Source organism: Polistes canadensis, unplaced genomic scaffold, assembly GCF_001313835.1.
Source record: "Polistes canadensis isolate GaletaPanama2010 unplaced genomic scaffold, ASM131383v1 scaffold_37, whole genome shotgun sequence".
Taxonomy (NCBI): Eukaryota; Metazoa; Arthropoda; class Insecta; order Hymenoptera; family Vespidae; genus Polistes; species Polistes canadensis.
Window position 1 is genome coordinate 987,443 of NW_014569584.1, and position 25,233 is coordinate 1,012,675.

General features: G+C 32.3%; 4 protein-coding genes across 12 annotated transcripts in view; 3 read left to right on the forward strand and 1 right to left on the reverse strand.

Moving 5' to 3' along the window:
* The first annotated feature begins 109 nt into the window (after positions 1–109).
* LOC106784549 lies at positions 110–594 on the forward strand. The gene is made up of 2 exons (XM_014744232.1): positions 110–360; positions 435–594. The coding sequence occupies exons 1-2, from the start codon at positions 119–121 to the stop codon at positions 592–594; spliced, it is 402 nt and encodes a 133-aa protein (XP_014599718.1). The 5' UTR covers positions 110–118.
* A 33-nt stretch (positions 595–627) lies between these two features.
* Positions 628–2,713, forward strand: LOC106784547. The gene is made up of 6 exons (XM_014744230.1): positions 628–1,079; positions 1,192–1,551; positions 1,626–1,745; positions 1,817–1,917; positions 1,998–2,402; positions 2,480–2,713. Exons 1-6 carry the CDS (start codon positions 1,032–1,034, stop codon positions 2,625–2,627), a joined length of 1,182 nt encoding a protein of 393 aa, XP_014599716.1. The 5' UTR covers positions 628–1,031; the 3' UTR covers positions 2,628–2,713.
* LOC106784544 (nitric oxide-associated protein 1) lies at positions 2,653–5,918 on the reverse strand. Of its 2 annotated transcripts, none has more exons than XM_014744218.1 (6): positions 5,758–5,918; positions 4,330–5,676; positions 3,956–4,252; positions 3,545–3,866; positions 3,259–3,476; positions 2,653–3,118 (listed from the first exon to the last, which is right to left on the reverse strand). In XM_014744218.1, exons 2-6 carry the CDS (start codon positions 5,615–5,617, stop codon positions 2,916–2,918), a joined length of 2,328 nt encoding a protein of 775 aa, XP_014599704.1. In that variant the 5' UTR covers positions 5,618–5,676; positions 5,758–5,918; the 3' UTR covers positions 2,653–2,915. The 2 variants fall into 2 exon arrangements, with proteins under 2 accessions (XP_014599704.1, XP_014599706.1); XM_014744220.1 differs by lacking the exon at positions 5,758–5,918 and having other exon boundaries at positions 4,330–5,219; positions 5,306–5,384.
* Positions 5,919–5,996: 78 nt separating this feature from the next.
* LOC106784545 (MAP kinase-interacting serine/threonine-protein kinase 1-like) overlaps positions 5,997–25,233 on the forward strand; it is a 28,517-nt gene continuing 9,280 nt past the window's right edge. Inside the window, exons 1-3 of one of the 8 annotated variants that reach the window (XM_014744226.1) lie at positions 22,897–23,646; positions 24,048–24,070; positions 24,148–24,447. In XM_014744226.1, the coding sequence (XP_014599712.1) occupies positions 24,393–24,447 (55 nt within the window). In that variant the 5' untranslated portion in view covers positions 22,897–23,646; positions 24,048–24,070; positions 24,148–24,392. Of the gene's footprint in view, positions 6,256–18,143; positions 18,232–22,896; positions 24,448–25,233 lie in introns of those variants that run through there. The other 7 variants (XM_014744221.1, XM_014744224.1, XM_014744223.1 and 4 more) reach the window with 7 other exon arrangements.

Sequence of the window (25,233 nt, forward strand, 5' to 3'; positions counted from 1 at the left end):
CATTTAAGCAACTTCATATATATAAAGATTGATGTTTAATATTTATGCATTCTAATTTTTCGTCTAAGGATATTCTGAATCTGTTAAGCTAGTCACACCCTTTATTAAGAATTCTTATATGGATCCTGTTAAATTACGTTTTTATGCTGAACGGTATGAAAAAGAAAATCGTACATTGAAGCTACAAGAACAATTTGTTCTTACAACACACACTAAATCTTTGACCGGAAAGTTTTATGCACGTCATGATGCTGTTTCTTCATTTGACATACCAGAAGAATATATTGAATTTATTGAAAGACGTACAGCTCTAACACCAAAAAATATTTATACATTTAGACCTCCTTCAGTTAATATGGAGTAAATTATCAAATAATTCATTATAACTTCATTATAGGAAGTAAAGATTTCAAAATTATTGAAAATGATTGTAGATATGGATGGTTTACGAAGCCATTGATACCTATATCGAATGATCCAAGATTAAATTTTGTTAAAAAAGGATGTGATTTTATTAAGAAAGAGTTATATCAGCGACATCTTCAAAAAGGTCTACCGATAAAAAGATTTACTGGTGTACCTTTTAAGACTTAATACTTTTATATACATATAGCATATGTAATATCTTCTTAAAGCCTCAAAATAAAATTTTATATCTTTGTTTATGAAAAATGTTGCTAATTATTATATTTGTACATGCAATTAATACGCGTTTCTAGCTTTATTATTCGTAAATTATTCATATACATATATCTCTTATGTTGATAAGAATTCTACAACTGTGTTAAATTCAATACTAATGTTGTGTTATTGTTTCCTGGCAACATGTATATTACCATATACCAGCCTTCTTCTGACAATATGGAAATTCTTAAAGAATTGATAAGTGCCTTAAAATAAGTTATTAAATAATTTTTCAAATTCATTAAGCATACTGATAATACTAATGGTGATAGAAAAATAATAAGAACAAACTTTTCTCGATCAGTACAATGGAGTTATTTACGTTAGTGAAGTAGTTGTCAATAAACATGACAGGAAGAGGCTTTTGTGTTAAAATACAGCTCGATCTTCATGCTGTATGTATATAATTAATGTCACCAAATTTTCAAAATACAAAAACTTACTCTTTTTGTTTTTTCTTTTTTAACACAGATTAGATTATAAAATTATTAATATTTTTTTTTGTAGGTAACTTGTCCCGGTGTCTGGCTATGTCCAAATGGCAAAATAATTTTAAAAATAACTGCTCTGAATTCTAATGCCGAATCTCATAGAATTGCACCAATTTTTCCATTATTATATAATGAAAAATTTACATTTGAAAAGATGTTTTCTTCTGTAGTTACTTTAACTGAATTACAAAATAGCTTGGAACAAGAATTCTTTTTTGCAGAATTAGTACAATGGATTACACCTTCTGGTAGAGGAGTCATTTTAGCTACATTTGAAACAAATTTAGTTGACTTATTATATCCTACATCATCTTTCAAGGGTCTATTAGCTGGCGTAGATATAGATTTGCTTATGGAACCTACTAAATATTTTCCTGTAAGATTAATTAAAATTTTCTCATCTATATTTATTCTTACTTTAATAATGAAATCAAATCTATATACATGCAGGGTATAATAGCACCTAAAATTGAAGTTTCTACGAAAACCATTATAGAAGGAGTCATAGATATAGATGACATTAATACGTCAGCGATACTTATCATTAATCCAAAAACAATAAATTCGAAGGTACTACGTTGTTATTAATTTTAAATTATATTAATCCATACTTTCTGTTAAAAAAACAACCTATTTTGCAGAGTGCATCATGTATCCACAGAAAACGTTCGATCAAGGGCATTATCAGACAGAAACGAGTTTGCCATAGTCAAGGAATAATTAGAGATCGAAATTATCAATTGTATGTAGAGCGTATAAAAATTAGAAACATAGACAGAAAATTGGTATATGTTGATCAATTATATTTTACCGTTTTTGCAGATCTCGAGAAAAATCAAATAATAAATATAATTCATATATATATTCTCAGTATTCTCCCGTTAAAAAAGTACAATGTTCTAATAGTCAATATTATTGTGCAGGAAAGAGATTTGTTTGTAATTGTGAACCATGTTGTTCGAAGAAAAAATCTAAACTGTTAACTTCGTATAATGATTTACATATTTATGACAATTGTCCCGTTTGCTTGAAATACAAAGATTATTTTTCTAATCAAAATAATGTAACTGATACAGCACAAAGTTATAAAACTTATTGTAAAAACCATTTGTTAAAAGACCATCATTACTCTAAGTGCATTTGCCAGTTTTTTGATAATCAAAATCACAATACTATTCATTCTCCAGACAATGTACATACAGGGCAAAAAGAATCGACAGTATCAATGTAAGATAACTACTATTAATTAATACATATATGTGAATATCTACAAAAAAGATATATATATATATATTATTTTACAGACTAGGATCAAAAGGAGAAACGAAACTGAATGAAACTTATCATAAATGTGAGCAAAATCAATTGAAGGATTTTTATAAAAATTTGGAAAAATTTTATAAGAGAATGTATGAGCAAGCAAGAATACATGCCGAAGGAATTGGTGCATAAAGTATTTACTGCTATTTGGTATGAATTTCACATGTATTTTATTTTGTGGTATTTTGATTAAAATTCGACCTATGTTATTAAAAGGATTTAATTTTCTTTTTTCTTTTTTAAAAATAGATAAAAATAGGTAAACAAGCCTATTTTTACAAGAAATTTCTAACTCTAAGACCTCAATATCATGTATTGTCGTATTATATTACAGTATTATTTTTTCACGTTACATTATTCAATGTAATGTGATTATACTGTACTTTATATAAATATTCACAGAGTAAGTTGTAAAGAACACTAATCTGAGGAACGAATTTTTTTTTCTCTCGCATAAACTTGCTTTCCACTTTTGTAAGCTGGTGTACCAAGTACCCTTGCACCACGATAAATAACGGATTTTTTCAAAAGAGCTGGCATTCTTAAATATATACCTCGTCCGCTTGGAGTCCAACCTTGTAATCTAACCATTTCATTTTGTTTAGGAGTTACGGCTATCCAACCTATTGAAATATACTTCAATATTATGTACAATTTTTAAATGACTTGTAATGTCTTAACTCGCTACATGTAAATCAATATTAGAATATTTTTCATTTACTCAATCGTTCATATATATTCGTTCATATAGAAAGAGAATTACCTGCATTCGATAAAACAACATCTGCTGCAGATTCCATTGTATCGATGCCTGTTACTCTGAACTGTTTTGATTGTAAGGAGGGCCATACTTTCAACCTTTCTAGATCATTTATAGGCACAGAGAATGCATCTGTGTGTAATAATTCAGTATATAAATCATCTGCATCAATGAGACGACACATTGTAATAGGTAACATGTGGCTTGCAAAAATCGTACATCTGGAACAATTTTCTAATAATAGTAATTTTATATTGGTGATATTAAGAGCAGTATATAAGTTTACTACCTAATAAATGAGTTTCCTTCTAAATAATCCAACCTTCCTAAGCCTCCTATAAATATTGTTTCTTGTGGTTGGACAACAAATGTTCTAGGTGAAATAATTTGATTTGGCATTGTTTTTAGTATTTCGTCAATTGTTAATAAGTCCATTATTTGATCCGGTTGGATAGTTCCAGGTGTATCATAACACCAATGGCTATCCTTGTATTCAGAACTGGTTTCATCCAACCCAAACTTGGCATGATTAAATTTAGACGAATTAGAAGAAAATGAATCCCATTGTAAATTATTGAATGTGTGCGATGAAAAAGTCTTACCAACATATCCTAAATAACATTAATAAGGTTATTAGATACAAGAAAGAAACGAATTTAATGAATTATAGGTATGCAAAAGAACAAAGTTCATAACATACCTTCTAATGTAGCATATTTTATATCACCCGATACTAACAATTGATAATTATTTATGAATTGTTTCGCGTGTATGTCTGCCCTCTCAGCTTGTAATCTTAACATTCTGTAATAAAGTCTCTTTCTAGAAGGATTCAAAATAGGAAATTTTAATAAATTCAAAGTTGTTCCTGGCCATAAAGAAATTGTTGCACGTTGTACAAGATTAGCAGCTTTCACTTTACAATAATCGGATTGTAAAAGACTATTAAATAATGAAGATTTACCCACATTTGTGCACCCAATTAAAAACACATCTCCTGCAATATTAAGACACAATCTTATAAGAAAAAGCAGATATATATTTGAAATGAATATAATATCAATTTTCGTATACCTTTATATTTCCATATGCTATGTAATTTATTTATAAGTTCCTCTACTCCGTATCCAGTCTTAGCAGAAATTAAGGATACATGTTTAATATTTTTTGGTAATATCCCAGTGTCTTCTACAGCTCTTGATACACACTCTTTAATATGATCTTCGAATACCGGTGAATCTTTAGGGAGCAAATCAATTTTATTTCCAACTACGAAGACTGGTGTATTAGGATGTAATATAGTACCAATATTTGGCCATATACTACATGGAAAATCTGTTAAGTCTACCATTAAAATAACTGTACATTTTTTTGTTTTAATAACTTTTAAAAGTTCAGGATATTCTTCCGAGGATACTTTAACTTCTAAGGCCGTGTTATAATGTTTCAAAAAATGACATCTTTGACAAACCATCATTTTTAGTTCCTCGTTGGATATACCCATGAATATTTCTGATGGTAAATAACCAGGAAGCGCATGATCCTTACAATGTAATAAAGCTCCACAACCACCACATGGAATATTACTAATGTTACTGTTTTGATTTGGTGTACCATAAAGCCAATCGTTTGGGTTTTCATTCATGTCGCTATACTGTTCATAATCATTCATCCAATTGTGTGCAACATTTTCCAAGTCTTTTAATTTTCTGTCATAATAAGCTTCTTCGTACTCTATAAAAGTTTGTTTTTCTTTAACTTGAAGAATTGAATTTTTAGTTTTTAAATATTTTTCATATAAATTCTTATAAGTTATATTAAGTGATGATTCATTGCTTATTTCTTTAGAATTATTTTTAATTTTGTCAGTAGGCATGTTGATGACTTTAAAACTATCCGTAGATGCATAAGGCATATGTACGACATTATGCAATTCTATATCATCTGAATCGCAAAGCATTTCCCTTGAATTTGCAGCATTATGATCAGCAGAATTATTATTATTATTACCACTACGGTTTAATATAACACTAAACACAGGCTCACTTACTTGTCTTAATATTCGTTCTTGATGTTTTACCTCATCCAACTTGTTTTTTATTTTGATACGATTTAAATATCCTAATTTTCTTTTTTCATAAGACAAGTATTCGCTGTATAATATTTTATGCCTCAGCTTTTTAACTTTATGATCAATTTTGTATATAATATTTTCATCGTCCTTGGTCTTCGTAGAATATTGCAATTTTTGAACAAAAGAATAATTCGTAGAACATAATCGCAATAAACGATAATAAATATCATTACTTTTGTTAAATTTTGTCCATAGATTTACATGTACCGTTAATTTAATCAACGACATGCTTCTAATATTAAATGACAAGTATCTCCTCAATTATATATGTAGTAAGAAATAACGTTCTATTAAAAGTGAACAATTATCATTAGAATTATTTATTGTTTTTGCACTTTTAAATCATAACCATTAAACTGAAAACATACTATTAGAATTTTAGCGGTGTCAAGTATTGTGTTATTTTTTCCCTAGACAATTTAATTCGATGAACAATTATTTCTCGAATATTTTGGAAAGATTATAAAAAGGAAAAAGAATGTTTGAATATAATTAGGGGTTAATTAATGAAAATACTTTGGCTTATAAACTATATTTATAGAATGTTTCGATGAACGATAGTGAACGATAGTGAACGATAGTAAACGATATATCGAAAGTCGATAGGGCGTCGTGCTTCCCGCCACGAGACGCGTTTCGCCGGTATGACGAAAAATGCCGGACGCGTCTAACTGCGTAGCTCATCGTAGATGAAAATATTTCAGGGTGATTATCTAATTAATCGATGGATAACGTTATTTCCAAGTAATACGCGATTGAGTGGCACATCTAAAGTCAATCAAGTGTGTCAATTCAAGAGTCATTCGGAAGTACGAAGAAACGAATAGTGTTATTTGTTTGGCGGTAGCATGGCGGAATCTCGGAAGGTAAATCATTTGTTATTTTTTTTTTCTTTCGTATTATCGGATAATACAAATTTTGCGTGCTTATTTCATAGTCCTTCTAGTGTTGACGCGCTAATATTTTCAATGATTATCATTCCATCTATCTTTTCTATCCTATATATTCACAGTTCATATATTTTTATCCTAGTTATGTAACTTAAAGATATAATAAGAATACCACAGAAGTTACAAATGATTGATACATGTTCTAACAAAAATTCGGATATATCTCGAATTCGAGCAATAAAAAATCGTTGCTGCGAATTCGACTATTCTATTTATTTATCTTATTTAACAAGTTGATTAAATCAGAGAAATAAAGAGAATCCCTCTTTTAGCATTTGAACGAAGAAACAAAAGGAAGTTGGAGAAAGAACGGAAGGTCGGATTAAATCGGTATAACTCTATTATTTTATACGCGTTCGATATTACATGCACGTATCGAGACACTGTCTTAACATTTATTTTCCAAGAGACAAAAAACTAAATATTTCCTTACGGAAGGTCATTTGATATAAAAGAAAAATAGAGAGAGAGAGAGAGAGAGAGAGAGAGAGAGAGAAGGAAACTCGTAAGGTTACTTCCTCATAAGGTTCATCTATACGTTCACTATTCGAATAAAATACGCGCATCCACGCGCGCGGACGAAAGGGTCCGAGGTAAATCGAAGATTCGAAGCGAACGGAATACACGAACCGGTCGAAGGCACGAAAGTGGGTCAGGGCTGTATTATACTCGATAGCAAGCCGAGCTTGCACGTACGCCAACTTCCAAAATGCTTTTTTCAATTCTGTTACAACTAATAAATTTGTATTCTTCTAGTTTATTTTTTTCTTTCCTTTCTTTTCTTTTATTTTCTTGTTAAGGCTTAACATTTTTCAATATCACCCTTATGAAAAGTGTAAGCATAAGCGGATTAAGTTTTAAATTATTCACGCTATTGTATAGTATGCATATTTATATATACTTACGCATTGTGTGTGCGCGCGTGTCTAATATATTTATGCAGCGTAAGTTATATTTGAAGAAACCCCCGGAGAAGAACAAAACGAGCATCGAGCCAACAAAGAGACCGAAAACGTTTCATAAGTATAACACGGAAGAGATAATGCTTGCCTCTCACTGAGAGAGTGAACACGTCTATTATTACTATACGAATAAAAAAAAGCACGCATTATAGATATTTATTTTCGTCGAATAAACCTCTCCTGTCCGATTCGAACATGTTTACGTTTATACTTATCCTTTTCGCGCGCTTCTTTTCTATTGGCTAAATTTAAATATGATTGCGCGTCAACGCTAGTAGTAGAAACATTTGTTTGATTATTGTATTACGAGATCGGAAGAAACGATGTGTTTTTAAATTGTGTAAAGTCGTGAAAATTGTCAATTGCCAACGAAATCTTTTGAATTCTGAGAACGCGAGAGTTTCATTTAATAGTAAAATTACTTCGCAGTGGTACAAGGTCGATAATTTTTAACGAGTTCTTAACGAAAATACAAGAAAGTATATATTAATTACAACTTAATTTCTATACCTTATTATTACAAGAATAAATAAGAAAGAATGAAAGAATAAGATGATCACCCTCGGGCTCCCTTTTTAAGACCCTTCCTTAACAATTGAAATTGATATAATATTATTTTCCAGAGTACTATGCAATTATCTGGAAGGTCGAAGAAAATTCAAAGACACGTTTTTTTTCTATTCTTGATAATGAATTTCAATATGTATATGAATTGTGAGAAACTTGAAAGAACAGGAACATTGTTTAAATAACGTCACCTTCTTGCATCTCCTACTATTTATCTCTTCTCCCTCTCTCTTTCTCTCTCTCTCTCTCTCTCTCTCTCTCTCTCTCTCTCTCTCTCTCTCTCTCTCTCTCTCTCTCTCATCTTTGCAACCAATCAATGCGCAAAGCGAGACGCAAAACATGTTGTCGGCCCTGATGTAAACAAGTTTTCTCCTCCCTCTTTCTCCCTCTCTCACATATCCACCCTAGTTCACTTTGTCTCTTTTTTTACCTCCTTTTGCCGAATATATCGTTCCAAGAAATACGCAGTTATGTAAGTCGACTGATTTATTTCCTTTTGCCGAGATCGTTCTCACCGTGATATTTCGATATGGCTTATTTTAATTTTTTTTTTCTGGCATGAGAAAGACATGCAAACTCTGCAAGCACAGAGAGAGAGAGAGAGAGAGAGAGAGAGAGAGAGAGAGATAGAAAGATTACTAATCTAGAATTAACGTGAGATTTGCATAAATATCGTTATAAGTTCTCTTCCTTTTGTGATACATATTTGAAAAAATAAGTATAGTCCATCCTAGATAATGTCAACTCACGTTCATCTTTGGGCCAATAAGTTTTTCGGTAAAATCTACTCGATTTATTGATAATTATTATATGCGCGTCATTTTGAATCCACTTAAATGAACCAAAGTTTGTATGGATAATTGCGACGAATGGCTGATTAATGAATCGATATCAAATTGAAAACGATGATTACTCATCGTAATAAGAAATGATTATATTTTTTAAAATCAGATAAGATATACCGCATGTAGATATATTATATGTACAGAATAAATTTTGGTCAATTGAGATACCTATGTAGATATCTCCAAAACTACTCGGTTTTAAAAATAAAGTTGGAGACCAATGTTGTTTGATTTTATGTTATAAAACATAAGAATAATATTTATATTCAAATAAAGTTTCGCTAATGAACGTTCACATTATATGAATTATTATATTAATATTGAAATATGATAAATGCGACGGTTGCATGATACTGAACATGTTGCAACATACTTACATTACCATGTACACAAATACACTAGTAAGAATTCTTCGTTAGTAAAAGTAATAAAATAAGCCGGAGAATCGTTCTGATGTAATATCCTAGAGTTCTTGACGACATAGGAATTCAGAAAATTAGGAACTTTCCAAGTAAAGACGATACACAACAGGGTGGTAAAAGTCGACGAATCGCATTGCACACTGTCTGTTTGCTTCAGGTTAAAGTAGCTTACGTGAATTATAGCTTGTTGGATTCGAAACCTTTTAATGTAGTTTCTATTACGTTATGACCTTGAATTTACTTACAGGGATTATCAAGAGGAGTGCATCATCCTTCGTATTTTTTTGGAAATTTACTTGTTCCTACCTTAGCCCTTTAAAGATTAAATTTTCTTCATTTGATTTTGATGTCAAGTTATTATGTAACTTTTCTTTACTTTTAATGATTCAATCGTTTTCTCTCTTTTTTTCATCGTCGTTTCGTGATACTGTTTAGTGCAAAGACGCATGTGCTAGTTAGCACATTGCATATGTAAGTATAATTATAATAGTTACATATGTTCGTACTTTGTAAACACACAAGCTATGCTAATTATAAGTATTAACATCTATCTCTCTCTCTTTCATCTGTTTTTTATTATTTATGTTATTCGGAAAGGCAATAACTAACTTTTTTCGATGAATTTCCATTGAAGATGCATTCTGGAAGAAATTTTGCTTAATATTCTTTGTCAAAATCTAAAACAACCTTTCATTAAGCACATGAAAAAAATAAAATTATAATATTAAGATTATCATCATTCCACATTTTATTATTATTTTAATTATAATAATTAATATATTATTATATATCGGCACGTGTGAAAAAGAATAGGAAGAGGAAGAGGAAGAAATTAATTATAAATAAGAGCTTAATGAAGTCTATGCGTATATTCGGTTGGTTTACATTACGCGTATCGATAAACAAACAGGATGAGGTGACCAAAAAGGTGTGTGCCTTGTCAACGATTTAGCAATGGAAATTACGTTGAAAATATCACCGATGTTTGTTTTTAACGGTTTAGTTTTCGAACTTCAAATACTCCGTTTCTTCATATTTTGTTATTTCAAGGTGAAAAAAGGGATAAAAAGAAAAAAAAAATTTGTAAGGCGCATATGCAATATATGCACGTACGAAACAAAATAGACAGACGAAAACACTATTTGTGTTAATAACGTCAGAATTATTTGTAAAATTGGCACGACTCTCGATCGTGCGTGTTATTCTCTCTCTTTCTCTCTCTCTCTCTCTCTATTTCCCTTCCTTCCTTTCTTTATATATTATTATTATTATTAATATTATTATAATTATTAATAGTACATTTTCGGAAGAGGGAATTTCGTTGGAATGAAAGAGTATAAAAATGTTTTTATTAAATTTGATAGTTTAACACACGCACAGAGGGAGTAGCTTATATACGTGTAGGTATATTTATGCATAATGTCATCGTACGATTGGACAACGAAACAAAAGCAGACAATCGTGATTTCTCTCTCCCTTGTTGCTAAAGATGGCGGATATAAATCGCCGTTATACTCTTGGCACGATTCCCGTTTAAAGTATCGTTATAAATACTCGCTCGAGCTAGGGCCTCTCTTGCTACAATAAACTTTACTCATAACACTTTCTCGTTTTAATTCGTTATGCTTTGGTTTGATTAAAAAACAAGAAAGAGAACAAAATAATACAAAATTCATCCGCGTAAAAATAGTTATCGTTTATTGTACTTTATTTATCTAGATAGCTTAATCGATATAATATATTATTGTAAATATATATTTATATATACCTGCCAATATATTTATCCAAATCCTTATAAAATCTTGTTTATCACTCGATTAAATTCATTTGTTTTCTTATATATATATATATATATATATATAGAAAGAATATATAGGAATATTCTTCGTTTAAGAAAAATGTCAAATAGGTGGATTATTAAAAAGAAGAAAATTCTATCTCTCGTTTATTTTTCCTTTTTAGAATATTTTTCAAAAAGCTTGATGAGGTATTGGTGTAGAAAAAATAAAAGAAAAGAATAATAAATTGAATAATAATTGAAAAAATAAAAAGAGAAGGAGAGAAAATACAAAGGTTGATGATATGTCTCGCGTGACTTAAGATGACTCATAGATCTTACAAGAGAGGCGATAAAAGTAAACGTACCTGTTAAAACACGACTCGATATATCGCGATGTTACCGTGCAACAAATATGTTTTCCTTTACTATGCTTGACTCATGCCGATATTTGTTTAAAACGCCTACCATACTTTGCATATACTGTTGTACCCCTCCTTCTTTTTCTCTCAAGAATTTATATTTCCCCTAGTTCTATCGAGTGCGAATCTTAACGAACTTTTACGTAAATGTTATGACACCGTTTTAACGTGCAAATATTAACTATGAAAAAAGATAAAAAACAAGAACATCACAATAGGAACGTGTCTCTCAACACAATGAAAGTAAAATATTTCTCATTTTTATTATTCTTTTTGTCTAATTTTTTGTTCACGCTGAATAAAGGAAAAAGAAAAATAAATAGGAAAATAAATGGAGAACGATAACATAATTGGAAGAAAAACAACATAATTAAAATACATCACCTTGATTAATGCAGCAACAAAGACACATTCTTGTACTAATGAAATTCAAATGGTCTCGAACGGTCTTATATAACGAATTATTTTTCAACTGTTAGAATTAGTTGGATCGTGTCTATGTTGTTTCATTTATTTATTTGTTTGCTTGGCTCAAGGCAAGAAGTTGAACACTTATTGTTAGAAATGAATGTATGCACGTATTGTCATTTATGTGAAAATCCTGTGACGTAATGACTACATTTATTAAACCGTAACATACGATACGAAGTGTGACGTTATATTATTCTATCCTTTTCTTTTTCTTTTTTGTTGCTATAATGAAAGGCCGTTCGTAAGATAAAGTTGAAAACATCGCAAAACATGAATGTGTGATATATAGGCGCCTGTGGATACATATCGTACAATCTACTCGAACGAAAGAGAGAACATTTAACGTCCTTATTTTAATCATTCTATTCTAAAAATACAATATATCTTCCTATAGGTATCTTTTTTACTTAAGTACTCAAGTACACACACACACACACACATATATATATATATATATATAGCGAATCACAGGAGGTATTCGTACTTATCCCCCCGTTATAAATTAGAAATAATTCATATTTACTTGCAATATAAAGCTTCCAAATTCTTATACACGCAAATCTATTTTAGGATTATTAAACTTTCAAACTGATATCAATGTTATTTAGTTTTAACTCATCCATCTCTTGATAAATTCAATTAAGAAATCGTTTTTAATTTTCGGGGTTTTGACAAAATGAAACGAGTATTTAGCTCCCAGCAAGCGAGGGAAGTGATAAGGGCGAGAAGGTGGGAGGGGATGACGTCATTTCCAGTTCCAGAACTTACAAACTATACGTAGTACGTGCGTACTATAACTTCTTTTTGCCCTTAGAACGTGCAACTTTGGAAGATTATGTTCTTATAGAGTGAGGCAGTTGAGAAAACGCATGCACGTGTCTCTTACATATTACGGAAAGTGAAGATCATTTCATGACCGTATGAACATACATCCGTCATGATTTGTTTCACTTACAATAGCTATAGATTCCCCACTGAAGCACATTGTATAGATTGACCAAAACCCCTCTGGTGATTCCATTGATGATTGACCGGGGAGCAGTGTATTTAAAACGTGCTCGAGCAATCTATACAATCCCCTGAATATATACATTGACCGTAACGTATATATACATTGTATTCACAAAATGCATTCTATCTGCGTGCTACACGAGTACGCGATATTTATATAAACGTATATGTATGAAAATAAATATAATTGTGAGAGAAAGAACGAGTTGTGTAGGAGACCATGAACTTTCTAAGAAGATTTATCTCTCGATTTTACATACATACATAGATGTATAATATATATACTACGTATATATTTAACGATATTCGTTTGATCGTTAAAATTGATTTTACTCCAAGTTGAACAGGGATTTCAATAAAATAAATCTACGAATTAATGTCTTAAATTATAATAGACTGCAATAAAAAAATATGAAGATTTAAAAAAAAAATTAAACGAATAAAAAAGCATCAATATAAGATATCAATTCTTAACTTTCGTCTGAGAAAAATCATTTGATTCGCTAGTCGCATAACTAACAATAAGTATCGGTCAAAGGATCGTGCTCTGCGTGACATTATCTGCCGTGACCGCAAAAAAGAACGAGACGAAGAAGAAGATGAAGATGATGATGAAGAGGAGGAAGAGGAGAAAGAGGAGGAAGAAGAAAGTCCTGTTAAAATTCACAACGTGGTCGATCATCGTCGGATAGCGCGCTTAAACGATCAAATTTCACATTGTTGTTTAATATATTTATATATTTGCATGCATATGTGTATATGGATATAAGTGTATTTTTATACTGTGTGTATATATGTGTAATATGCGTATGTACTTAAGAATACACAGATAAATATATATAATAGAAACGTGTTTAACCGAGATGGAATCAACGTTACGATTCTTACGTATTTTTCTAATCTTATCTCTCTCTCTCTCTCTCTCTCCATGTATGTTCTTGGAAGAAAAATATTTGTCTGTCCGCTTGTGTGTGAAACGAGTAAACGGATTCTGGTGCTTCGAGAAGGCGACTCGCGTTACGCAATCCTTTGATTTAAAACTAACTTTGTATTCATATATGTAGTATATACATAGGACATTCTTCGATGTATCTAATCATTCTTTTTTTTTCTCCTTTATTTTTTATTTCTCTTTTTTTCTTCCTTTTTCTCGTTGATGTAGGCGCGTGCTCTCTCGATGAGAAACAATACTTTGTTTATAAACACGCGAGGAAAAAATAAATATCGGCTGACACCCCCACATTTTCTAATATCTGAAAGAGTCATTTTGTAATTATCGAGTATGATAAGCATATGTTATTAATATATAAAATAAGAAAAGAAAGAAAGAAAGAAAGAAAAAAAATAAGGAAATTTCGTAGTACGGTCGGACGGATGTATTAAAACCAATCACGTTGACGACTTTCATCGATATCTAACTATTTTCTAATATCGTTCAAACACACAGCATATGGCGCGATAGAGAAAGTAATGTAATATTATATGAATGAAATAATTTATTTATTTATTTAATATATTTTAGTCGAGATAAAATCGATATTATATTATATTAGCGAGGTTGACTTTGAATTTAGAAAAAAAGGGAAAAATGGAAAAAGGGAAAATAATAAAAATAGTTATTTATCTTTGTGTGTGCGTACGCGTTCGCGTATAGATACCAACTGAGATCAACGGAGCAACGGAGCAACCAAGCGAAGAGTAAAAAGGGAAAGGAGATAGATGTTGGCACGTTGTTGGCCTAGCAGGGCAATAAAGTCAAGGTTTTCTACTCCAAGCAACAAAGCACTGCGATCTTGCGATGCACTTGCGACGATGTACTTGCGATTAAATTATTCTAATGATGTATGCAATAACAAATGAAAATAAAGAAAAATCTAAAAAGACGATATGACAATTCGAACTAGAAAAATAATAATAATAAGAAGAAATAACAGCGTGGAGAACGTGAAGCCTTTTGTGAATTCGACGGCGCCTCTTTTCTATTTCTCTCTTTTTCTTTCGGGTCAATCAAGTTTAATGGCTCTTTTTCGGAGTATCCGTTCTTTTTCTGACACAAAGATTCTTACACAATTCGCGGTGGGTATTAGGTCAGTGTACATCGAGGACAATTAATTCAAACTAGACAACCCTAATCGATTTATAACTTGTTTTGGTAGTCAAGAATTTGAATCGATTTTATTAGTCTTTTGCAATTAGAAAAAATAAAATCATATTATGTACATTTATTACTTATATGCTTATACTGGGATCGTTTAACATCTCGCAAATAAGATGTTAATCGACGCCTTTCCAATCGATCTATTCCCCATAACTTCGGATGAAATAAATCTATCCCTACCATGTTCTCCTTACTTCTCGCGTTCAATTGTACGGTCCATTAAACTCGCATACACGAGTGCTTTAAAACACAAAGTATGCATTAGGAGATATATTAAGTTACTCTACTTGCGATACAGTTATCTACGCATTGCACGTATTTAATATATATATATACATGCATACAGAAAAGTATTCGTGCACTTCCACTTTCGCGAAAGCAAAATTTAAACGTGTTGTATTTTACTCTTGCATTATTATTATATATTTATTATTATATATACCCCCCCCACACACACACACACATCACATACACATACGCATACGCATACGCATATGCATTACCGAGATTAATCGAATTGATTGAAACGCAAAGTGAGAAATAATTGAAAAAAATGGTAAAATAAAAAGGAAATGAAATTGAAATAGATGCGATCGATGTTATTATTGTATATAAATCGAGCAATGGTTCTCGTAATTCTTTCCAGCTACAGGAATAACTCTTTTCTTGGCGTAGCAATGTTTACCGAAGAATCTCAAACAGACGTGGCAAAAAATAGTGGTATATCCTTCGTTTGTGTAATTTTTCGCTATTTTTTTTCTCTTTATACACATATACGTTGGATAATCTTTTGCAATTTTTCTTTTTTCACGCACGAGAGAAAGAGAGAGAAAGAGAGAATGTTACACGTACGTATGAATAAAGGAAAAAGGAAGGGCGAAACCACCTTCTATTGCGATCGTTAAAACCGCACGGAAGGCGGCAGCCAAGAATGTAGATTTATCTGCTAATATAGTAGCGATTCTCCATTGTAGTCGCTCAACCGTAAATGCTCCTTGCCATAAATGCTAGAGGGTGAACTATTCGCGAGTAATCCTCTCTCTCTCTCTCTTCGATTCTGATTCTATGAGTCATTCGTCTGATGCGAATCTTTTCCCTCTTCTTTTCTTTCTTTTTCTCTCCAAGTTTATTCGAAGGAAGTAAAGAAGGAAAAGAGGAAAAGAGGAAAGGAGGAAAGAAAGAAAGAAAGAGAAAGAGAGAAGGAGAAAGTCTGTTTTCTCGAGTTCATGATTCTATCTGCTCGCCAACTTGATTTCCTTTCATACCGTTTCTCCTTTCTTCGATCAGCTGTCTGTCCCCTTGTCCTTCTTATCAATTCGTGTTATTACACTATGTATACCTATTTCTACGGACACCCGTTAAATTGACGGGTAAAAGGTAGAAGGTCTTGAGAGAAGACCTATTTTCTATTCTATTTTCTCCTAATAGAATCTATTTTAAATCGTACACATAGCTCTTCCACGTTTACAAATTATACTAGGAACATAGTCCGAAAATAATATCAAGAAAGAAAGAAAGAGAGAGAGAGAGAGAGAGAGAGAGAGAGAGAGTGCTACTTTCCGTGGTCAATGACCTTTCACTTTTGGATTCGTCCAATGAGCGAGCTACATTTTTTACCTTTAATTTTGTTTGTAAAACATCTTAGGTTCTTCTTTATTTGAAAAATACGAGTTACCTAACTGGTATTTATTTGTTTAAATTGCAAATGAGTTTGTACTTGATACTAAAAGAATAAAGAAAGAAGAGTTATCCTCTTTATCGAATAATTATCGTGTTCATACATTTATTTATAGGATCAATCGTTGAACGTAGGATAAAATTAATGAAATAGTTTAGTTAGTTAGTATATTTTTAGACGAATTATTATAGGTTAATTAACAATCCTAAGTATATGGTGAACGGTTTCAACCGACAAAGGATGAGATCGCTCGGTCTTTGCATAATGACATCATATCTGGTGTCTAATACCAATAGGTATTCTCGAGTCTAAGTTTGAAATATTATTTTATTACTTTTGTTCTTTTAACGTGAGAATTATCTCGATAATTTGCATATATAATATATAAGATAACTCGATGTGTGTGTGTGCGCGCGCACGTGTTACGTACGAGATTATCTTTTAGTTAATAATGTATTTTACGTATTTTAAACGAACCATGATTGTTTTTATATCAATGACGACAAGAATTCAATTTTTCATTATTACGATGTCGCGTATAATATCGACAGAGATTAATTTCTTTTAATCCTATCGTATGATTTTCATTGTTTATTATGGAAACGTAATTAGTTTTTCCATTTAATGATTTATTTGACGGGATAAGGTAAGGTACCTACATAGATATCTAAGAACATCGTCGTAGTTATGACTATGTTTGCCAGTAAATCTTACAACAACAAAAATAAATATTTTTAAATAGTTTCATTATCAATTTTGTTTTTTACTTGCACACAAACATTCGAATATGATAATTTGATCAATTTTCATGATTAATTAATAAAACTATTGATTAAAAAAAAAAAAAAATGAGAAAATAAATACGTGTCTATATATGCGGATGCACATGTAACAGGAATAACGTTTTATATCGTAAAAAAAGGAAAGAGAAGATGCGTGTAGCGATAAGTATTTTTCAACTAACAAAAATCCCTATGGCCACGCGTGTGACCTTCGCGATGATTGCCCCTACGCCTCCTTCTATCTCTTTCTACGATGTATATTTTTTTCTGATCTCACAATCGGAGATATACCGAAATTTAACGCGTCATTCGGGTTCGGCCTTGAGAGACCAAGATCCACGTGCCATGTTCGGTGTCGTATAGTAACGAATTCGCGTCTCTTATATTTTCTAACATTTCCTTTTCTTTTCCTTTCGACGGATCAGTTATACGCACTTCTGTAAAAACACTTGTGTCATTTTTATATTCTTTTTACTGCTTTGCCACAAAATGCACATACGTTAATATTATTAGTAGTATTTTATTTTCCTTTTTTCTCCTTTTTCTTCCTTCTATTCACGAGTAAGTAATCCATTTACGTTACCTATGAATCATTGGTGGTATGTTAACATATTACATACTAACGTTTCATACGACACCTGAGAAAAAGAATGAGAAAGGAAATCAAAGGTTACGTAAACGTTTATCACAATTTTATTTTTATTTTTAGGGGAGCATAAACGTCCCAATAGAAATACAACAAAATGGCGACTCGAAAGGATCGAGAAAGGACCATTTCGAGATCTCTTTGTTAGCAAGTAAGTTAATATTGAAAATATCTAAATGCTGATAAATATCTTTTTGCTGATATCTCGTTTGATATCTTGTCTGGTAAAAAACTAATTTATTATGAGCCTGCTTTTGTAAATTCTCATAAATATACACACATTTGTGCGTATTTTTTTTCTATTTTTACTTGCGCCAAATGAAACGTTCGGAATTCCGATAAAACTTTGTTTTTGTCGAGTTAAAAGCTATACAAGGCTAGTACTCTCTCGAAAAACCAATAAATACTTTAACTTGTTTACCTTCTCACTTTTGTACTACGTTTACTTCGTGCATTATTCTATGTTTAATATTGCTTTTTTTTTTTTTATCTCGATACTATGTCGCATGTAGTAAGACTAAACTGACACGTTTGAAACGTTTAAATTCTTCATATATCGAGATTCTGATTGTACGTTAATACGATCAATTTAATATGGAACACCTGATTTTCAAAGATTATCAAACGTAAAGACATCCTTTTTTTTAATGAAACTTCCGTTAAAACGTGACCAAATGAAAAAGAACATTTAAGAAATTTCTTTCAAAAATTCAACACAATAATGAATAAGAAGCGTTATTAGCATGACAAGTTTTCATATTATTGTTCCTTGGAATATTTTGCAAGATTTTTCAAAAATCTTTTCGTTTTTGTTTGTGAAATTGTGTAGGATTTTATCTTAAGTTCTGTTTTGTATTAGTTACTTTCGATATGATACATCGATACAATACATCTCATTGTTAGTAACAAAATTAACAGAGGACATGTAAATTTGTGAGAACGCTCTTTTTTCTGAGTGCTAATTTTATTAAATAAAGTATACCAAGAGAACAAATATGAAGGATTTTTTTAACGAGTATGATATTTTTCTAATTATTATATACTTTGAACATCTCGAACGATTTGATTTAACCATAAGATGTTTTTAGGATATTACTGCTACGATTCTTCTTTGAAAAAAACAAAAAGAACCAATTTGACTTGTTTATTTAAGAAAAGCAATGATTAATAATAATATTTATCCTATCATGCCTATATAATTCTCGTACGTGACGATTGGTATTTCAAAGAGTACACCTAGGTGAAAGTTTCCAAGTCAATTTCTTTCTTGACCCATAAGAGAGTGCATCAATGTTTCTGTCTCCGTTACTTCAAGGCCCAAGTCTAAATGCATTCATATGTACATAAATATTAAATAAAGTTTTATACAAAAACGTATGGAAAAGAAGTCATAGAAACTTAATGCGATAGAAAAAAATACGAATTCTATGTAGATATATGTCAAATTGCATGCAAGCATACATTTATCAAGAAATTTATCGATTTTACTTTTCCTATTTGAGAAAAAAAGGATTTATTATGAAGAGTTATTAAAAGCGATATTAGGTACATATAAAATTGACATTATCTATTATTTTGGTGAGCTCGCACATGGTGTTATTTGTTCAGGTACCTATTCCTTATGTATATTTTTGGGTTTCACGATCACGTTTCACGAGCTCTCTCTAATATTCTATAATATAGTCAAATCGACCAGTTCGATATGCATTTCCTTTTTTTTTATAGCAAATATACTCTTTCCGTCTAAGCGTTTAATAAGCGAGTATTTATAAAGAAAAAAGAAATGAGTCGTTAACTATATCGATAATACTTTTTATCGAGATCCTTCTCTCAAAAGTGATGGGATCAATTTTATGATAACTCATAATCAATTTGATAGATTTTCGCGAATACTTGGGCCAAATTAATGTGAGGAGATACAAAATTCTGATGAAATATTAGAAGCTTCGTTTCGTTATGTCAGCAACGTGACGTTGAATTTGCGCAGCTTGCCGTTTTAACGTTAATGACTCTCGTTACAATCTGCTGATTGACCGACTCCGTCGACCTCGTTGTTGCCTTTATCGTGGCTTGCTTTTTTGCTACCATACCATGATAAACTTCCAAAATATAAGATTATGCATAAAAACATATGTAAATACAAGTTAGCTTCGTACAATTTAGCGAACCCTTTTCATGATCGTTATCGATCAAGTCAATTTCAGTTCAAACGAGTTCTTCCAACATTTCTTTTTGAAGTTATTTTCTTTTAGGATAAACTAAAAAAGGCTTATAAATATAAACTAAAAGATACTTTGGTGATTTCTCGTAGGTGGGCCTGTATCTCGGCTGACGCGACTCCTACCGTATACGGAAAACCGGTTCGAAGTCGTTATTAGGGATATCTCGTGTCACAGTGACGTTCTTTCAATTTTCTATTCGAACAACATAACAAATCTGACATTATTTTCGATTATAAATAAACGCGTAAACCTCTTGGACGACTGGGGAACGATGTAGACAATTTTATTTTTCGATTACACTACGTGCTTTGGATATCAAATTCAATAGAAAAGAAAAAACGTAGAGATAGATAAAATAGATATTCAATTTTCTTATCGATTGGAAATACGAGACGCAAGTCCATGATGAGTGACCAAAAATAATATATATATACATGCATAAATATATGTACATGCATATCGTTTGAGTTCATCCTATGTAAAAAATGTGCGATAGATAAATAGCTTGATGGAAGAATTATTTTTCTCGATTTATACTACATTATTCTATATAATAAGTATGCGTGCAGTAATAACGACAACAAATTTTTACCTATAAATCATATAGATGAATTTTTAAATATCCCCAATACGAAATATCATAAACGTAATACGTACATATTCCGTCGAATTTATACGTATTGGATTATAGAGTACAGTAAAGGAAAATATTTATGGCCAATATTACGAGACGATAAACGCGAATTCTGGTATAAACTTGTACACGATTGTGTATTTACCTTTACAAATAAATGAATAAAAAGAAAGAAAGGAAAAAAAAGAAGTAATAATAATCTACGCGCAATAGACGTGTTCGTAGAGAATTGAAATAATTATTTTTACGCATATTTTGTGTATAGGCGTGCCATGTACTCGTATTCTATGTTCGAAACGTGACTTTGCTTGCTAAGAAGATTATTTGAGTGTACACGCAAAAATAAAAAAGAAAAAGGAAACAAATATTGTTAAATATATAGCTGAAATTTCCGTCATTTCGTAAATAATCTCATGCCGTGCATTAACGCGTTGCCTATACGTCGATACAATCTATTACATAATATAAAATGATCAGGCATAAGAATGGATTCAACGACGTTGACCGCAAGACGATTGGCTTCGAACAACGAATCTATACGACGTTGTTTGTATCTACATCGATACTACCAACACGACGACAACGACGAGAAGGAGGAGGAGGAATGCATATGGATGTAGAATCAAATCTCTCTTGATATGAAGTGTGTTGTGTTGTTCGCACGGTGGTAACAGCGCGAGTAGTACAAACTATATGTAGACGTGCATATGTAATAATCCAAGACGTAGGTGGTGGTACGCTGCGTGTCTTTCTTCGTTTCCAACACTCCGCGTCCACGTTCCTCCTCCTATATACAAAGTTGAACTATTCGTTTGACTCTTTTGCCTCACCTTTTCCTTTCCCACCTAAACGCGCTTACTTGCATATATGTTTATATGTATCGTATACAAAACAGCAGCAGTCTCAGGTTGATTGAAAGATACTACCTTGCTTTTTATCTCTTTTCTATATTCGTAATATTATCGAAAATTTTATCTCTAAGTCAATAACTTCAACCTCCTTTAATTTATTTTGCAAAATGAAATCTCTCATATTATTACATTATGTCTGATTAGTAATTAAAATAGGATCTACAGAAGAACCTTTAAGTCGTCCTATATAACACTTTCCTTCCTCTTCCTCTCCTAACTCTTCTCGCTTACTATTTATTCGTTTACGTGTGCATGTCCATATCTCTTTCTCTCCCCTCTTTTCGTACCTCACGCGATCACCTTACACAAACACACACGTAAGCTATTTCTTTCTCTTTTTTATACCGTTTTATCTCTCTCATTTCTGCGTCGCACGATGTTATACGTGGCGTACAGCCAGGATGCGCGCGCATCCATCCTCAACGTGTCGCACGACTCACACGCGTTGTTCGTTCACGAGACTCTACGCAACGTTTCAGAACCAATAATATTTTTCAACGAGAACACGCTATAGAAAAAACATACTGTTTATCCTTTATTTACTTTTACAACATTTTATACATGCAGAAAAGCGCAATATTTAAGATTAATTAATAAAAGAAACTCAGGGATTTTAAAGATTTATATTTATTTATATGTATATCTACAAGTATTTATGATTTGCCTACGTATGTATATATATATGTAAAGAGAGAGAGAGAGAGAGAGAGAGAGAGAGAAAACGATATGAGCAGAATTTTGAGCAAATTTTCCGTGAGTCGTCACGCTGGAATCGTTCAGCTCAATCGTGGCTGGTAGCACGTAGGCCGAACAGTGTATATAAACGATGGCCGGATACTTGTGTGGGTTTCGAATGTTCGAGAAGGTCAGTGGTTATCAACCGGTGGCGCGTCCCTAATCTAGATGTGTATCACTCACGTAAGATGCAAAGCGAGGAAGAAATGTTTGTATCGAAGTTCGTCGATATACATATGTCATATGAAAAATAATGAAAGTATTAAATAGATATATTATCGGCAGAGAAAAGAAAAAGAGAGAGAGAGAGAGAGAGAAAGAGAGAAAGAAAGAATCATTGTAGGTGATCGTGCCAAAAATAGAGGAGGAAAGGTTTGCCATTTATCATTTCAGGGATGAGTCAGATGGATAAGAAATGACAACGATCGAGTAGGAGTGAAAGAATCGAGGAAAACACGTGGTGGTAGTAACGGAGAGAGTCTCTTGCATCATGTTCGTATAATATTGTGGTTTAATACGGCGCTAAGAAGATAAGGAATAGGGAGGAGAGAAGCAGTTAGCAAGGCGGGCAGGAAGGAAGGCAGCCGACGGCTGAGAGCCACGTTGCCTATGCGATTACGTGTGTCGGATTGGTAGTAGTGTAGCAGTGTAGAGTGGGATAAGTATTCGGAGCGGGCGTCGACGAGGTCTCCTGATTCGCCTTTTCTAGTGGTGGGAGTGTAGGGGGGTGTTAGTAAGCGCTGCAGCCATCTTGTTGAACTCAGTCGGAAACCAACTGCCGAGCAGTGAGGGACGGTGAACGAGAAGACCAGATGTGTTAGCCGAAGGATTTTTAATGCGCTTCCGAGCCCTATTACCGCTACGTGCGAGAGGCTGTGCGATAGCGACGAAGGAGCGACTATCATCGCGGGATTTTCACGTTCGGAAAGCCCCATTACGTCCGATTAAAAACCTTCTGAGGATTGGTCAAGGGGTGTAGCAGCAGCAGCAGCGCAGTAGTAGGAGAAAATAGAGCGTTTTGGTTTTGAAAGAGTTCTCGGCGAAAGAGGGTTATACATTGTAAGGTAACCTTCTCGTCGTCAACATTGAAGAACTAAAGAGAGAGAGAGAGAGAGAGAGAGAGAGAGAGAGAGAGGGAGAGGGAGAGAAGCTTAGCTTGCTTAGTCGTTGATCATTTGATTTAGAGAAGAGATAAAAGAGAAATTTTGAGAGATAGCGAGAGATAGCGAGAAAGAGCGAGTTCAGTGTCAAAGTCTGTGATAGTATTTATTCAAAGGATTTCGAATATACATTTATCAACAGCGACAGCGTAACATCATCGGTCAACGGTATATCAATTGCGCGCGCGCGTCGAATCCAAGCGAAGGATTTAGATAGGCTTTATATATTTATTTATATCTGTGATATTTACACTGATATACAATTCGATCTATTAACTCTGACGACGCATTCTCTTTTGATGAAGACAAGTGGGAAAGGATATCATAGGTATCGTAAGACGTCGCGCGTTAACACGCACGAAGAAAAAGAAGAAGAAGAGATTTTCACACGATATTTCATTTAAGGGATCGTCGTAGGGAGAAAAAAGAGAGATTATATCAGTATCTTAGCAGATAGGCGTTTTTTGTATATACGACTGACTCTTTTTTACGATTATTAATACTGGTGCGAAATCGCCAAAAGAGAGAAAGAGGAGCAGAAAGAAGTAAAAGTAGTAGAAGAAGAAAAAGAAGAGGAGGAAGAGGAAGAGACAAAAGTCAGAAATTGAATTTTCCTTGCGCCGAACGAAAGTACACGTACGTGAGCGAAAATGGTGGAGAGAATTGTCGAAGAACGCAGGAGCAGCTTTCAAGGGAATCGTCAAGGTAAGAATACCAAAATCAATTTATATGAATTTCTTCTGCAGAAACACCTACTACCAACGTGTATGTACATTTAGTTTAAATTTCATAGAAAAACCATTTTTTTAACTCGCCAAACTGTTGCAAGTGATTATTATTTGTACTGTTTTCTTTCAATTTTCTAATCTCCAAATAAATTTCAATTGCTATTTGGTAAATGACGTTTTCATTTTCTTTATTTACCATAAAGTATCAAATAGAAAGTTCATACAAATTTCTGTTGGTATCGAAAATACACAAAAATTCAGTTACAAGTAAGATATATCAATTAACTTAAATATTTTTTGTCGTTTTTTTCTTACATTCATGATGGATCTTTCTCGAATGATGTAATGACTTGTTCACCGAATTTTTCTAACATATTTATCATCTTCTGATATTCCTCTACGACGAATTGCATCATGTCGAAAAAACGTAGAACAATTATCGATATCGAATTTCGACAAGAGTAACAAAGAGAGAGAGAATACCGTTAAAAAAGTAAGAATCGGGGACGTGTGTTAGCACTCGAGGAACTTTCTTGATGCCGGTACCGGTTATAAAATGCTGCAGTTGTTGGTTAGTCTCTTCCTTCGCATATACCACTTATCCTTCTTGAATTTTCTTCAAACTAACTCTACGAATTGAATGAATTTAACAATTTTATTTGTACTCTCTTTTAACTTATAACCGAGCGAAAAATTGCATTAATAATCAATCTATCTATATAAATCTAAATTATTTCAAATAAACTGAGCGAGAGAGAGAGAG

Bases quoted from the DNA above. Each gene is read 5' to 3' on its own strand.
- LOC106784549 (XM_014744232.1), top strand. From the start codon at position 119: ATGGATCCTGTTAAATTACGTTTTTATGCTGAACGGTATGAAAAAGAA. The intron at 361-434 runs GTAAATTATCAA...AAATGATTGTAG, and splicing joins CCTCCTTCAGTTAATATGGA to ATATGGATGGTTTACGAAGC.
- LOC106784547 (XM_014744230.1), top strand. From the start codon at position 1,032: ATGACAGGAAGAGGCTTTTGTGTTAAAATACAGCTCGATCTTCATGCT. The intron at 1,080-1,191 runs GTATGTATATAA...TTTTTTTTGTAG, and splicing joins TACAGCTCGATCTTCATGCT to GTAACTTGTCCCGGTGTCTG. The intron at 1,918-1,997 runs GTATGTAGAGCG...CCGTTTTTGCAG, and splicing joins AGAGATCGAAATTATCAATT to ATCTCGAGAAAAATCAAATA.
- LOC106784544 (XM_014744218.1), bottom strand. From the start codon at position 5,617: ATGTCGTTGATTAAATTAACGGTACATGTAAATCTATGGACAAAATTT. The intron at 3,477-3,544 runs GTAGTAAACTTA...AAATTGTTCCAG, and splicing joins GAAGGAAACTCATTTATTAG to ATGTACGATTTTTGCAAGCC. The intron at 3,119-3,258 runs GTAATTCTCTTT...ATATTTCAATAG, and splicing joins TGTTGTTTTATCGAATGCAG to GTTGGATAGCCGTAACTCCT.